At 37.2% G+C, this 12,902-nt stretch overlaps 1 protein-coding gene across 1 annotated transcript; it reads left to right on the forward strand.

The window, feature by feature from the left end:
• The first annotated feature begins 3,871 nt into the window (after positions 1–3,871).
• LOC103940784 lies at positions 3,872–12,822 on the forward strand. The gene is made up of 11 exons (XM_048576010.1): positions 3,872–5,809; positions 5,980–6,219; positions 6,903–7,032; positions 7,232–7,384; positions 7,592–7,791; positions 7,897–7,966; positions 9,071–9,277; positions 10,031–10,266; positions 11,182–11,260; positions 11,366–11,506; positions 12,127–12,822. The coding sequence occupies exons 1-11, from the start codon at positions 3,894–3,896 to the stop codon at positions 12,340–12,342; spliced, it is 3,588 nt and encodes a 1,195-aa protein (XP_048431967.1). The 5' UTR covers positions 3,872–3,893; the 3' UTR covers positions 12,343–12,822.
• The last annotated feature ends 80 nt before the right edge of the window (positions 12,823–12,902 follow it).

Raw genomic sequence — 12,902 nt, forward strand, 5'->3', positions numbered from 1 at the left:
TAATTTTTCTTTCGTGCAGTTTTTCCATTATTCATATTATTCCGTATTTTAAAAAACATAAAAACCATGTAAGCGCAATAACCGCGCCAAGTGCTATTTTTTCTCAAGGTCTTGCTACTTCGGGTCTTTTAACTGAAATGTACCAATCCGCGATATCAGTACCCGCTCTCCAATCCCATTAGTTAATGATGCACGTAAGTATGAACGATACTTCTTTATCTTTTGAGTTGTTCTGCTAGATCGATCGCTCAAGACCTTTGGTCTCTACCCCGACCCGATGAAAAAAATGGGATCACTTCTTATGGACTCGTTGAGAATGATTCTGATCTAGTTCATGGCCTAATAGAAGCAGAATGCGCTCCGGTGGGATCCTCACGGACAAAAAAAGATTGCAGTCAGTTTGATAATGATCGAGTGACATTGCTTCTTCGGCCCGAACCAAGGAATCCCTTAGATATGATGTAAAATGGATCTTGTTCTATCGTTGATCAGAGATTTCTCTATGAACAATACGAATCGGAGTTTGAAGAAGGGGAAGGAGTCATCGACCCGCAACGGATAGAGGAAGATTTATTCAATCACATAGTTTGGGCTCCTAGAATATGGCGCCCTTGGGGCTTTTTATTTGATTGTATTGAAAGGCCCAATGAATTGGGATTTCCCTATTGGGTCAGGTCATTTCGGGGCAAGTGGATCATTTATGATGAAGTGGTAAAAAAGAAAGGATTAGGTTGTAGATAATGCCACGTGGGACGCCGTGATTTGTAAAAAATATTATCAAAATCTATCCTCAAAGATTCTAAATAGACAGTGATAAATGGTGCAACAGGATTGGTTAAAAATCTTATCAGAAATGTATACTCAACGATTCTAAAACGACATGTGGCGCAACATAATTAGATAGAAATCTTATCGAAATCTATAAAAAATGTACTTTCGAATAATGACATGTGGCGTGACGAGATTGGTTAAAAATCCTATCCGAAATTAAAAATATATTATTTTTTATAATAAAAAATACTAATATTTTAATACAAATTGCCTAGGCTATTCAGTATAGAGGTGGAAATGCAATAACAATTATAGTTCATTAAAGACAATTAATATTCACTTAAGGGGATTGAATTGCCTATTGCCATGGGGAGCCTTTACTTACTAAAACTGCTTTAAGGATACTAGAGGGGCTAACTTGGCTAGGATTATCAATTATGATGAGGTTCAATATGTCGTAAGGCCAATAAAGAAGAACAATGCATCGATAGAGTTGAGAAGGCTCCAATGAAGAAGAATCATTTCAAGGATCTTAAAACATTTTTCTCAACTTGAACCCACACATGAAGATAGCAAAGGGATGTGGCTTTTGGTTATGGAATAAAGTATGGAGGTTGCACAGCCTTTTAAGGGAAACAAGGTTAGCTATTGAAAGGTTGTGGGTCATCCCTATCTCACTTGATCTTTCTCGACAAGAGTAAATGTGGATGTGGAAATTTTGTTGGTTACATATCCTAATCATCGAAGGTTTAAAGTGGAGATTGGGTTGGCAGTCTAAGGCATGAAAGAAGCAAGAAGGCTCTATGTCGAAGCTTAGAACTAAGAAGGAATGACTCGGAAAAATAGAACCAAGTGTGAGCTATTTAAAGAGAAGTTGTTAAGAAATCTCATAGCCGAATTTGAGAAGTCTCGTCTGGAGATTTGTGTGTTCGAGAGTTAAAGTCACTCGGTGATGCAAAAAGCCGCCCCTTCTTAAATGTGCACAAACAACATGACATTCCTCATCATTGCTGCCTACACGCCACAATTCTCGAAACCACACATCTAAATCTCGAAACTGCACATTTGACTTACTCCAAAAGGCATGGTCTTTGGATAACTATCACTCTTCAAGGGGAATAAGTCTTTTCAGATACATAGTTAAGGGCAATTGTAAACCACAATTTTTCTGGGTTAGAGTAAGGCATATCGAAGTACTAATACTTCAGAAATCTAGTCATGGACTCAATAGCCTCCACTACAGAGCTGAATAAACAGAGCAACGATGCCACCAGCAACGGTAGCCTCCACTACAGAGCTCAAATTCCAATTTATCTTCATCCAACCTAATTCCATTTCAGTTTACCAAAACTAATTCTTAATTGGCTATCAGCCTATCCCATTCCCTTCCCCATCCCATCCTAACCCACCCCAGCTAACCAAAGGTCGCCACCACCAACATTGGAGCACCAGTTTGCCAGACTCCTTCCCTCTCCACCTGGGAGTATGATTCTCTCTCCTCCTATTTTCATCCCCTTCCCTCCCCTTCTCTCACATATTATTTTTTGTCTTATTGTCTCTATAAAAAAATCAATATAAGATGTTGACGTGATTAAACTGTAACCGTTCAAATAAGAAGGGAGATAATCCTCTTCCCTTCACCAGTTTAGATCTTTCATATTTGGGTAAACCGACACTTAACATTTTGTTTTTTTTTTCTTACTTTTAATTAAAAAAATCTCTTAAAGTAAGCCCCAAAATTAATAATTTACGTACTATTTGCACATTTACTTATTTGTAATATATTTCAACATTTATAATATTTTTCAAATAGGTGAATTCTTGCCGCTCCCAAATTAGGATTATTTGAGCTATTACGTTTTCGAATTTATCCGCTCTCAAATCCTCGCCCCACTCCTTTATTCGTGCCTCGCACGTGAGGGCTATTAGAATTGAATTTAAAAATACATAAACATTCATTAATTGTGGTTAAAAGTCAATATAATTTTCCCGTTTGGGGCCATATTGAATGGGAAGAATCGTCACACAAGGTGGTACATCATATGTATTTATATAAATGGTAGGATATATATGTTAAACGGTTAATAATTTAAAATTTAAAATTTTTCACCATTTATATAAAAACACGTAATGTATTATTCATGTTCGTATCACAACTAAAAATTTCTCATATTGAATGATGTTATTAAAGGAGTAGGATTCTCTCCTCTCTTTTTTTCCCTCATCTTCCCTCCCTTCTTATTTGAACTTGAACAGTCACCGTTAAACCACGTCAACATCTTATATTAATTTTTTATAAAAAAAAAGATAAAATAAAAAGTATTAAACGTGGCCATTTCAACCAAATTCCAAGGCCAAAGATAAGTCACCACGTCACCAAAATTAAATTCCTTCCTGGAAGCTATCGCACGACTCACTCGAGAGAAAACACCGACCAGAAAAAACCCTCGTCTTTCTCTCTCAACAAATCTCACTCTATAAAACCGTAAATTTCCAATAAATTAACATAATTAGTTATATACATTTCCAAACGAAACGAATCTCTCTGGCAATTCCAGAAACCCTTAATTTCCACCTCCCAGGAAATGTCGCCGGCGGCAGTTGATGTCCGGCCTCCGGTCATCTCTCCGCCGCCCAAACCCAAACCCTCATCTGCTCCTCAAAATTCTGCTCCTGCGTCCGACATGCCTTCCTCTTCTACTTTCAATCTCGGTGCTTCAGACGGCAATGGGAGTAAGTGTCAGTTCGGTTCGAGTGTGCCGTCGCGATCGACTAGGTCGCGGCCGAGGTTGGTGAAGCTGAGGAAGCAGCATTCGAGGTCCAGAACTGGGTCGGCCGAGAGCGGGCCGGGGGTCAACCCGTTTTGCTCGGTAAGTGATGGTACTAGTGCTTCTAATGGGTTTAATTTTTCGACTGGCGATTGTAGGGGTGTGGGTTTTGTGTTTGGTGCTAAGAGTGGGGTTGAGAATTTGGATAATGGGGATGGAGAGAGTGATGGAATAGTGAGAAATGTGGATAATGCGGAAAGAGGAAGTGATGGGGTAGCGGGAACTTCGAGTTGTGGTGATAATTTGGATAAGGGTGAAGGAGTGAAAACTTTGAATTGTGATGAGAGGCGGCAGATGGATGTCGGAAATGGAAGAGAGTTTGATAAGGTTGAGAGTGATAGTTTTGAGTGCGGTGCAAAGAACGATGATCTGGGATCGCTTTTGTGCGGTGAGAAGAGGGAATTTTATGAAAATGTGAGAGGAAAGATTTCTGAAGATAAGTGGAATGCAAAAACAGATACTGAAACAGAATGTCAGAAGGTTGATAACATGGGTTTTGCTTTTGATTCTAATAGCAGTGATTTGGGTATGCATTTGAATTTGGATTCAAATCCAGAAATGCAAGAGTATGATGGAAATGTGGAGAAACCGAGCATGGATAATAGGGGGGGAATGAAATTAGAGAGTGAAGTAGAGTACAATGTGGGCTCTGCTCCTTTCGTGTTTTGTTCTAGTTTGATTTCGAATTTAAATTCAAATATGGAAAAGCAAAAACCTAGTGGAAATCTGGACAAGTTGGCTTCTGATGTTGGCAGAAAGCTGAATGTAGAGAGTGAAACAGACTTAGAGAAGGTGGAAGCTGATCCTTTTGAATTTCATGCTGAGAAGAGTTGCATCTTAAATAAGGATCAAGAGAATGCCTTTTTTGTATTTAGAAGCAGCAGTTATACTGAATGCATGGAACCCAAGTGTCAAGATACAATGAAACTGAGTAGTGAAAATTTAGGAGGTTTCAAGACAAATTCGGACAGTAGTCCTTTCTGTCAGTGTTCGGGAGGTCCTTATGTTGCCTCTGAGAGAACTAATGAAGATAATCATGAAAATAGTGGCCCGAACCATTTCTTATTTGGAAGTGATGGTAACACGGAGGGTGCCACAACAGGAATTTCTAGTTCCAAAAATTTTAAATCTGCAGGAAGTGCTGAGAGTGATGAGGCAGGTCAATTCACCAAATGTCAAGTCAATCATAATACACTCCCGAATATAGATGCAGCAGCAGCAACATGTTCATTTTCATCAGTTGGTCTTGGCTTCCAACCCAACGGTTGTGCTTCTGAAGCAGCTTCTGTGGATGGCGTAAAAAAGAAAGACGACTTGACTTTTACTGGCACTACAGAAGGATTTGGAGTGTGCTTTGAAGACTTTAAGAGGTCATTTTGTGATCCTTCCTGTCTCAGAGAAAATTTATTTCCTGAATTAAATAAAACTTCAAAATGTGGTGCGAAGGGTAGGTCCTTTAGGGACAAAAGATCAAGGAAACAAAGGGGAAAGTCAAAGAAACCTTCCATGAGTAAGCCATGGCCCGGACAAGATCATGTGCCTAAGGAAAGTGGTTCCCAAGAAAACCCAGAACCTTCTGGATGCTACTCGCCCATGGATTTCTCTCCCTATGAGGAAACAAGAGTTGCTGATCCACATTCAAGGGGACATTCTGTGACATCTGCTGACCCCTGTGAAACAGTTCCTGTAGATCCCAAAGGTGAAGGTTTGGCTGCTACTGCAAGTGGATTAGGTTATACAGTTGATCAGATATGTAAAGAGCCCATTGAGAAGAATTCGACGTATCATGGTGAGGGAGGTTTTTTTTGTGATGGTTTGTGGAAAGGTTCTGATTCAGAAACAGCTAGAGCTGGTATTGGATTAACTATAGAGAAACAAGAAAGTGATTGTAGATCACCATTTTTTGCTTCGGGTTCTGAAAAAGATAAATGCTTTACGTTTTTGGCATCATCTTCTGTGCAAGGTAGTTCAGTGATGGGTAAGCGCCAACAACGTAGAAAGAAAAACAAGATAAAAGTTGGTCATGCAACATTTGTTATTACTCCTAGTTCAAATGTTGAGTTTGGATCTTCTGGCCTATTTACCCCTCACTCTAGCATGCCTTTATGTACGGAGGTAGTTGGTAAATCAGAAGCAAAAGAACAATTTAAGCAAGTGCATGTCTCTTCTAGTGTTGCTATTCATGAAACCTGTGAGAAATGGCGGATCAGGTGCTCTTTGCATTATAATTTAACAGCTAGTTTCTTTTTTTTTTAAACAAATTATCTTTCATGTGGTTTCTTGGATCCTTGGTTGTTTTACTGTGATTATTATTAGTTATATGTGTTGTTGGAGATGATTCATGTGCTTCTCTCATGTGTAAGGTTTTGGTTTCTGTCAGGGGAAATGAAGCTTATAAAAATGGAGATCATTCAAAAGCTGAAGAATTTTACACACAGGGAATAATTTCTATACCTTCTAATGAAAGAGCAGGATTCTCTCTGAAGCCTCTTTTGCTATGCTATAGCAACCGTGCTGCAACGAGAATGTGCCTTGGAAGGATAAGGGAAGCTTTAGGGGACTGTGTGATGGCTACTGCACTAGATCCCAACTTTCTCAAAGCTCAAATGAGAGCTGCAAAGTAAGTATTCCATTTGTAAGCTTATGAATATGAGTTCATATTTTACTCTTGATTTTGTTGATTTATGTTTTCCCAAATGTTTTCAAAGATTGGTCTGCTTTTATGAACTTGCATTGTGTTAAACTTACTGCAAGCCTAGCTCATAAATTTACTGATGAGTTGAGATTACATTGAGCTCTTCCCAACTTAAGTGGGTTGTTCCCAGGTTTAAAACGCGACTTAAGTGTCTCTGGTTGAGCTCAGTTAGCCTTTCATCCTTGTTGAATTTCTATTCTGTTCGTCTTTTTTTCTTTTCTTTTTTTTTTCCAGGTGATCTGATTTTTTTTTTTTTTTTTTTTTTTGCAAGCCATATGTAGATATGGATTATGGCTTGCCTACCCTTCACTTAATATATATTGTCCCAAGGTTATAGTTACATTGGTAAAAAATAAGCCATATATGCGTATTTCAATGTATATAGTGCTGTGTTATTTTACTCTTGAAATGCATGGCAACTTTAATATGTTATATAATCTGAATATGCTTGCTATTTTTGGTATTAGTTACATTGTTTGCTAATTTTTTTCATATATGTGTATTTCAATGTATATAGTGCTGCATTATTAGTGTGCTTTTGCTCTTGAAATGCATTGCTACTTTAATGTGTTGTATGGTCTGAATATGCTTCCTATTTTTGGTATTAGTTGCCATCTTCTGCTCGGTGAAGTCGAAAATGCAAAGCAGTACTTCAGTAAGTGTTCCGAATCAGTAAATGGTGTCTGTTTGGACCGAAGAATTGTAATAAATTCTGCTGATGGCCTACAAAAGATTCAGGTACTGCATTTGTTTTGTGTCATAATGTTACATTGCTGTTTATGTAGTTTTATATCTTTTAGTATTATATTGATCGTATCCTTTGTATCTACTTTAACGAATATCATGCATTCGCATGCATAGGAAGTCTTATGATTCTCAAGCATTTGTTATAAACAAAACAATGTGACAGCAAGTTATGTGGTTTCCTTCAATGCAGAAAGTGATTGAGTATACAAATCGTTCTATCAAGCTGCTGGACCAGAGAAATACTGATGCAGCTCTCACCGCATTAGAGCTAATTTCTGAGGCCTTGTCAGTTAGCTCATGCTCAGAGACATTACTTGAAATGAAAGCAGAGGCTTTGTGTTTGGTATGTGCTTAGTGCCATATTACTGCATGTATTTTAGTTAGTTTCTTTTACTAAATCAGTTAGAGTTGCGGTGGTTGGTGCTTGTGTACATTATATATTTGTCCCCTTCTGTTACCACTATTTTGGCGTTTTCCCCCAATAGTGGTGGTTACCTTCTCTCAAACCCAAGTTTTGGTCTGAGTCTATATATCTTGTGGCATTTTGCAGTTGCGGAGGTATGAAGAGGCAATTCGTCTGTGTGAGCAGAGTATGGTTTTTGCTGAAAGGAATTTTTCTGGATGTGAAATTTATCAAGTTAAGTTATGGAGGTGGTTCTTCATATCCAAGTCTCACTTTCATTTGGGAAGGCTTGAGGCAGCCCTTGATTTACTTGAGAAGCTAGAGAAAGTGGGATCTACCAAAGAGATGTAATACACAAGTTTCCATGTAGCTTAACTTTTGAAATTTCCAGATTTTTCAGGGCATTCCTTTTACTAAAATTTAAGTTACTGAATGTAACTTTAATTATGTAGGTATGCAAGTAAGAAACTGGAATCATCCGTGTCATTGGCTGTCACAATACGTGAACTATTACACCACAAGGTATGCAGTCTTGCTTTAATTTATTTTCTCATTTGGATGGAGGATTGGTAGACAACTGATAGATGCTATCTATGGTTTGTGCTTAACTTATCATGTATAGTATGTGTTGAGTCAATTATGAAATACACATTTAACATCTCTTGAATGTTTTTTTCTTTTTTAATTTGTTTAAGCAGAAATGAAATATTGGTAGTGATTATGTATAGTATGAGTAGTCTCAATGTGAAACATGCAATTTTAGCATATTCTGAATGGTGTAAAACAGAAGATTGATATCAAACCTTCATTAGGATAAATTCCATTCACAACACACACACACACGGGATGGATCCATGGCACTACATTTTAGACACAACTTCAGCCACAAATTTTCTACCATTTGATTGAGGTAAGAGAAAAGATAGACAGTTGATCGTTGAAGTACATTACATAGTGCGCCCCACAAAAATGTGTGTCAAAATTGTGTGCCTCGGATCCTAACCCATATATGTATTTAGCAACTCTCACTTGATAGTTTATATTTGTATTAGTCCAAGTTGATCAACAATGACAAGAGTTCCTCATTCTGGAAGACGAAAATTATAAATATTAGGGTCACTAGGGAGACTTACCTGAAAGGACATGGCAGAAAAATTTTCTGGTTATTCGATATTCTCTAAATACTGGAAATGTGAATATAGTAAACTAAGTTAAGTCTTTTCCAGTAATGATCGAAGTTTGGTATGAATTTAATATATCATTGCAGTTTGGAACCTCTCTGACCATGCAGAGCATAACTATGTCCCCTGAAATCCAAAGTAGGAAAGGAAGTAAATGCTTACGCTATGTGTGGTCAGAGAGTTCCTAAAATGCAGTAATTTTTGTGGATAGTTCATCAAATGGTTTAGTCCTTTGTTTGGTTGAAGCTTACTCTTGGTGCGGGTTGGTTGCAGTTTAGTCATCTTTTATTTAAATGATTTTTAACTTACAACTAAGTTTTTTTTTCTTTCTTTTTTTCTGGCCTACTGTTCATACCTGTTCGTGATCATTTGAGTTAGCTATCAGTATGATGATAATGCCGATAGTTTTGAGCATTTGAGTTAATCACAGCTCTTCTAAAAACAGAATGCAGGCAATGAAGCATTTAGATCAGGAAGCTATACAGAAGCAGTGGAGCATTATACTGTTGCTTTATCTAGCAATATGGGATCTCGTCCGTTTTCAGCTATCTGTTTGTGCAACCGCGCTGCAGCACACCAAGCTTTAGGTCAAATTACTGATGCTATTGCAGACTGCAGTCTTGCCATAGCTCTTGATGGCAATTATGTAAAGGTACGCCATGAAAGTTCATTTCAAAGTGAATACGGCATAAGCATGTGTGGGTAAACTAAGAATGAATTTGCTCTTTCCTCTTTAATGATGGGAAAAGCCTCTGTCAAGTGCTCTATTAGGGGATGATAGGCTTTCTTGTCACAAAGACCCATTCTTTTACCCTATTTCTAATTAGTAGATATCAATATACCAATTCATTAAAATTTGACAAAGTCAGTAAAGTCTGACATTCTTTTACCCTATTTCTAATTAGTAGATATCAATATACCAATTCATTAAAATTTGACAAAGTCAGTAAAGTCTGATATTTTTATTGGAAATATTTCAAAAAATAAATAAAAATCATTGTACTCATTTGCCTTTTTACTTTAAAAGAAAAAAAAGAAAGAAAAACTGTAGTTCTTTTTTCATTTTTATGGGTGACTACTTGAACTCACAAAAATATCTGATATTCCAATTAATAGTGCCAAACGTAATCTGTACAATCTACAATGGGTGCAACTTATGTCCTGAGACCTACTAGTTAAATATCTGATATTCCAATTGATAGTGGCTATCATAATTTTTCTCAAGAAATCAAGGTATTCTGTTAAATGTTACCTGTATTCTCAGTTTCTTTTGGCACTGAATTTTCTTTTGTAATTTTTTAAGAGCACTGAATTTTCTTATGTAATTTTTTCATTTCAGAGCACTGAATTGTTCTTAACTTGAATTAGATCCTCAGTAGTTTTGTTTGTGATTTTCTTCTAACAGGCAGTTTCTAGAAGAGCCACCTTACATGAGATGATACGAGACTATGGACAAGCGTCTAGTGATCTCCAAAGACTTGTATCCATTCTAGAAAACCAATCTAATGACATGGCCAAAGAGCCTGGCTCACAAGGTAGATCCAATGGCAGCGTAAAAGAATTACGCAATGCTCGTCGACGTGTGCCTTTGATGGAAGAAGAAGCTAAAAAAGGAATCTCCTTGGATTTTTATCTTATTTTGTAAGTTCCTCTTATAGTAATGCCTTCACAGCTTAGTAATTTAGTACCTTGCATATATGATGCTAGAAGCCTTGTTTATTCTTCCTGAATCAGTTACAGTAGAGTTAGCATTTCATTAAATATGGATGGCTTTCAACAAATTTAGGGTGTTAAAAGATAATGAAAAGATAAGACAGATGTCAAATGTAATTAGGATAAGAAATCTCTCATTATCCTTAATAACAAGGAAAAAGTTATAGATAGCGGGAAACTCATGGGCAGTTTTGAAAGCATTTTGATACATACTTCACGGACGCTTCAGTAAAAAGAAAACAAAGACACGATGGATACAAGAACAATTATATTTGCTGAGCATACATCAACTGGAATCGTAGCGAACTTGTACTACATCAGATGGTATCTGTGCATTCATGTGCAATAAAAAAAAATGTTACAGGTGTGATTCAAGTTGGTTTAAAACAGAACTTAGGTATCATAGTTTGTAGGTTACTTAGTATTCTTGCATGTCTAGACTGCTGTCTCTGATGTTTTTGCGAAAAATCTTTTAGTGGTTTGAAAGTCATACTTTGCTATCGGCTTGTGGACCAAAGTTTTCCTGTACGTACACTAATTAGAATGATGTCACTGTCAGTGATACAATACGAAGCTTTTTATACTAGAGTTTTGTAGGAAATCTGTCAGAAAGAGCTCCAACGGCCAAAGCTCTCCAAACGAATAGTTTGTATATTGTGAAATTTACATTTTAGGCCTTCTTGGTCTTTGATTGTGTGTCATCCCATGCCCAGATTTTGGAGTCTATTATGGCGCTAATAAATTTATGGTCAAATTTCTATAAAGGCTATGAGTTTAGAATGTTATGCCTATTTTCCTGCGACTTTTTTTCCAATGAGTTCTTGTTATAAATCTCAATGCCAGGGGAATTAAACCATCTGATGAGAGTTCTGAAATTAAGAAGGCTTACCGTAAGGCAGCGCTGAAGCATCATCCTGACAAGGTTTTAAACTTTTATACCTCCCATTCTTGTTTAAGCTGTTTTTTTCTGTACATTTTACTCTGACATCCCATTCTGTCGTATTTTTACTTTTTTGGTCGGAGTTAGGCTGGCCAGTTCTTAGCAAGGAGTGAGAGTGGAGATGAAGGGCAACTCTGGAAAGAAATCTCTGCGGAGGTTCACAAGGATGCTGACAGGCTCTTTAAAATGATTGGAGAGGCATATGCAGTACTTTCAGACCCTACGAAGGTTTTTTAACCCCCCTGATGTGTGCTAATTGATAGTTATTTACTTTTAAGAGAAACATATTGATCTTTGCACTACAAATTTGAATTTGAATCATTTTATTTAGGATACTTATTGATTTACCACCTCCTACAATATTTATTATTTGCTTTTATCATAGACATATTCTGCCCTTCCATATCTATAAAAATTGGCCCTAGCTTCCTTTTATAAAAAAAAAAAAATTCAAAGCTTATTTTGAAAACTTCATACATACTGAATTACCGATACAGAAACTGCAGTTTTAAAATTGTGACATCACTCTTGAAGATTATTTGTTTTACATATTTTTTCCCTTTCAAAATTTTCATGTTTTGCTGTGAAGTGTTGATACTCAGTTGAAGCTAAGTTTCATACTTTGACATTTGAAGATCCCTGTCGAGCATGACGACTGAAACAACATTCATTTTTTATGACATGCCTTGCTTTTTGTAAATTTTAGTCATTTAGATGAAATTATAGTTGGTAACATATCTAGTTGGAAGCAGCTACTTGGTGTGAAGTATCAGTAGATGCTTCAACTAGGACTTAAACCAAGCATTTTACTAAATCAAGATCTCCTTGTGTTTTTTTTCTGCCAACAGCGGTCACAGTATGATCTCGAGGAGGAGATGAGAAAAGTAGATATTGAATGCAAGGAAAGCAGCATCCATAGAAAAGCTTCAGGTTTTCAGAGTCCTGGCTGCAGCAGTTATAGAAGACCTGATTTCCGTAGCTCTCCATTTGAGAGAAGCTCTGGTGGTCGAAACTATGGCAGGGAGAGTTGGAGGACATATGGAAATTCGTATCCTCGATGGTAGAAGGCAACTCGTTGATTTGAGAATGTTATACAAGTTCAGAGTGCGTGTTTCGAGTGGCCCTAGTTTCATAGAGGATCAATGGAAATGTGCTGGCTGCGAGTGCTCGGGTAATGACTTTCATAAGAGTGGATCCAACTGAAATAGCCGCAGTCTTCGAACTGAAAGCCAGCTACAAATGGATAGCGCGATGTTGAGCCAGGTACACAGCAACAATGTCTATGTATTTACTACCTTCCAAATACAAAAACGCAACACCTTGACCCTGCCCCGACGATACTCAGCGAGTGCTGGCGATAACGGAAGAAGAGCTGGAATTCTTCGGTTTCCATCCCACTTTGGTGGGAAGCAAATAACAGTGAGCATAAGTAATTGTAACATTTGTATTTGTTCGTAGCAATTTTACAAATGATTAGCCCAATATTATAAATGCTTGTTGAAAGGTGTTATAAAACAATGCTGTAGCTTTGTCCTTCTAAGTCATTCTGCTTGCGATATCGAGCCAACATTTGCACTAACCTTTGGATTTGGACTTTCTTGATTTAAAAGTGTCATGTGTCATT

The sequence above is a fragment of a genome, unplaced genomic scaffold, assembly GCF_019419815.1.
Source record: "Pyrus x bretschneideri cultivar Hongxiangsu unplaced genomic scaffold, Pyrus_bretschneideri_v1 Contig83, whole genome shotgun sequence".
NCBI classification, from domain to species: Eukaryota; Viridiplantae; Streptophyta; class Magnoliopsida; order Rosales; family Rosaceae; genus Pyrus; species Pyrus x bretschneideri.

Bases quoted from the DNA above. Each gene is read 5' to 3' on its own strand.
- LOC103940784 (XM_048576010.1), top strand. From the start codon at position 3,894: ATGGATGTCGGAAATGGAAGAGAGTTTGATAAGGTTGAGAGTGATAGT. The intron at 5,810-5,979 runs GTGCTCTTTGCA...GGTTTCTGTCAG, and splicing joins TGTGAGAAATGGCGGATCAG to GGGAAATGAAGCTTATAAAA. The intron at 10,267-11,181 runs GTAAGTTCCTCT...TCTCAATGCCAG, and splicing joins TTGGATTTTTATCTTATTTT to GGGAATTAAACCATCTGATG.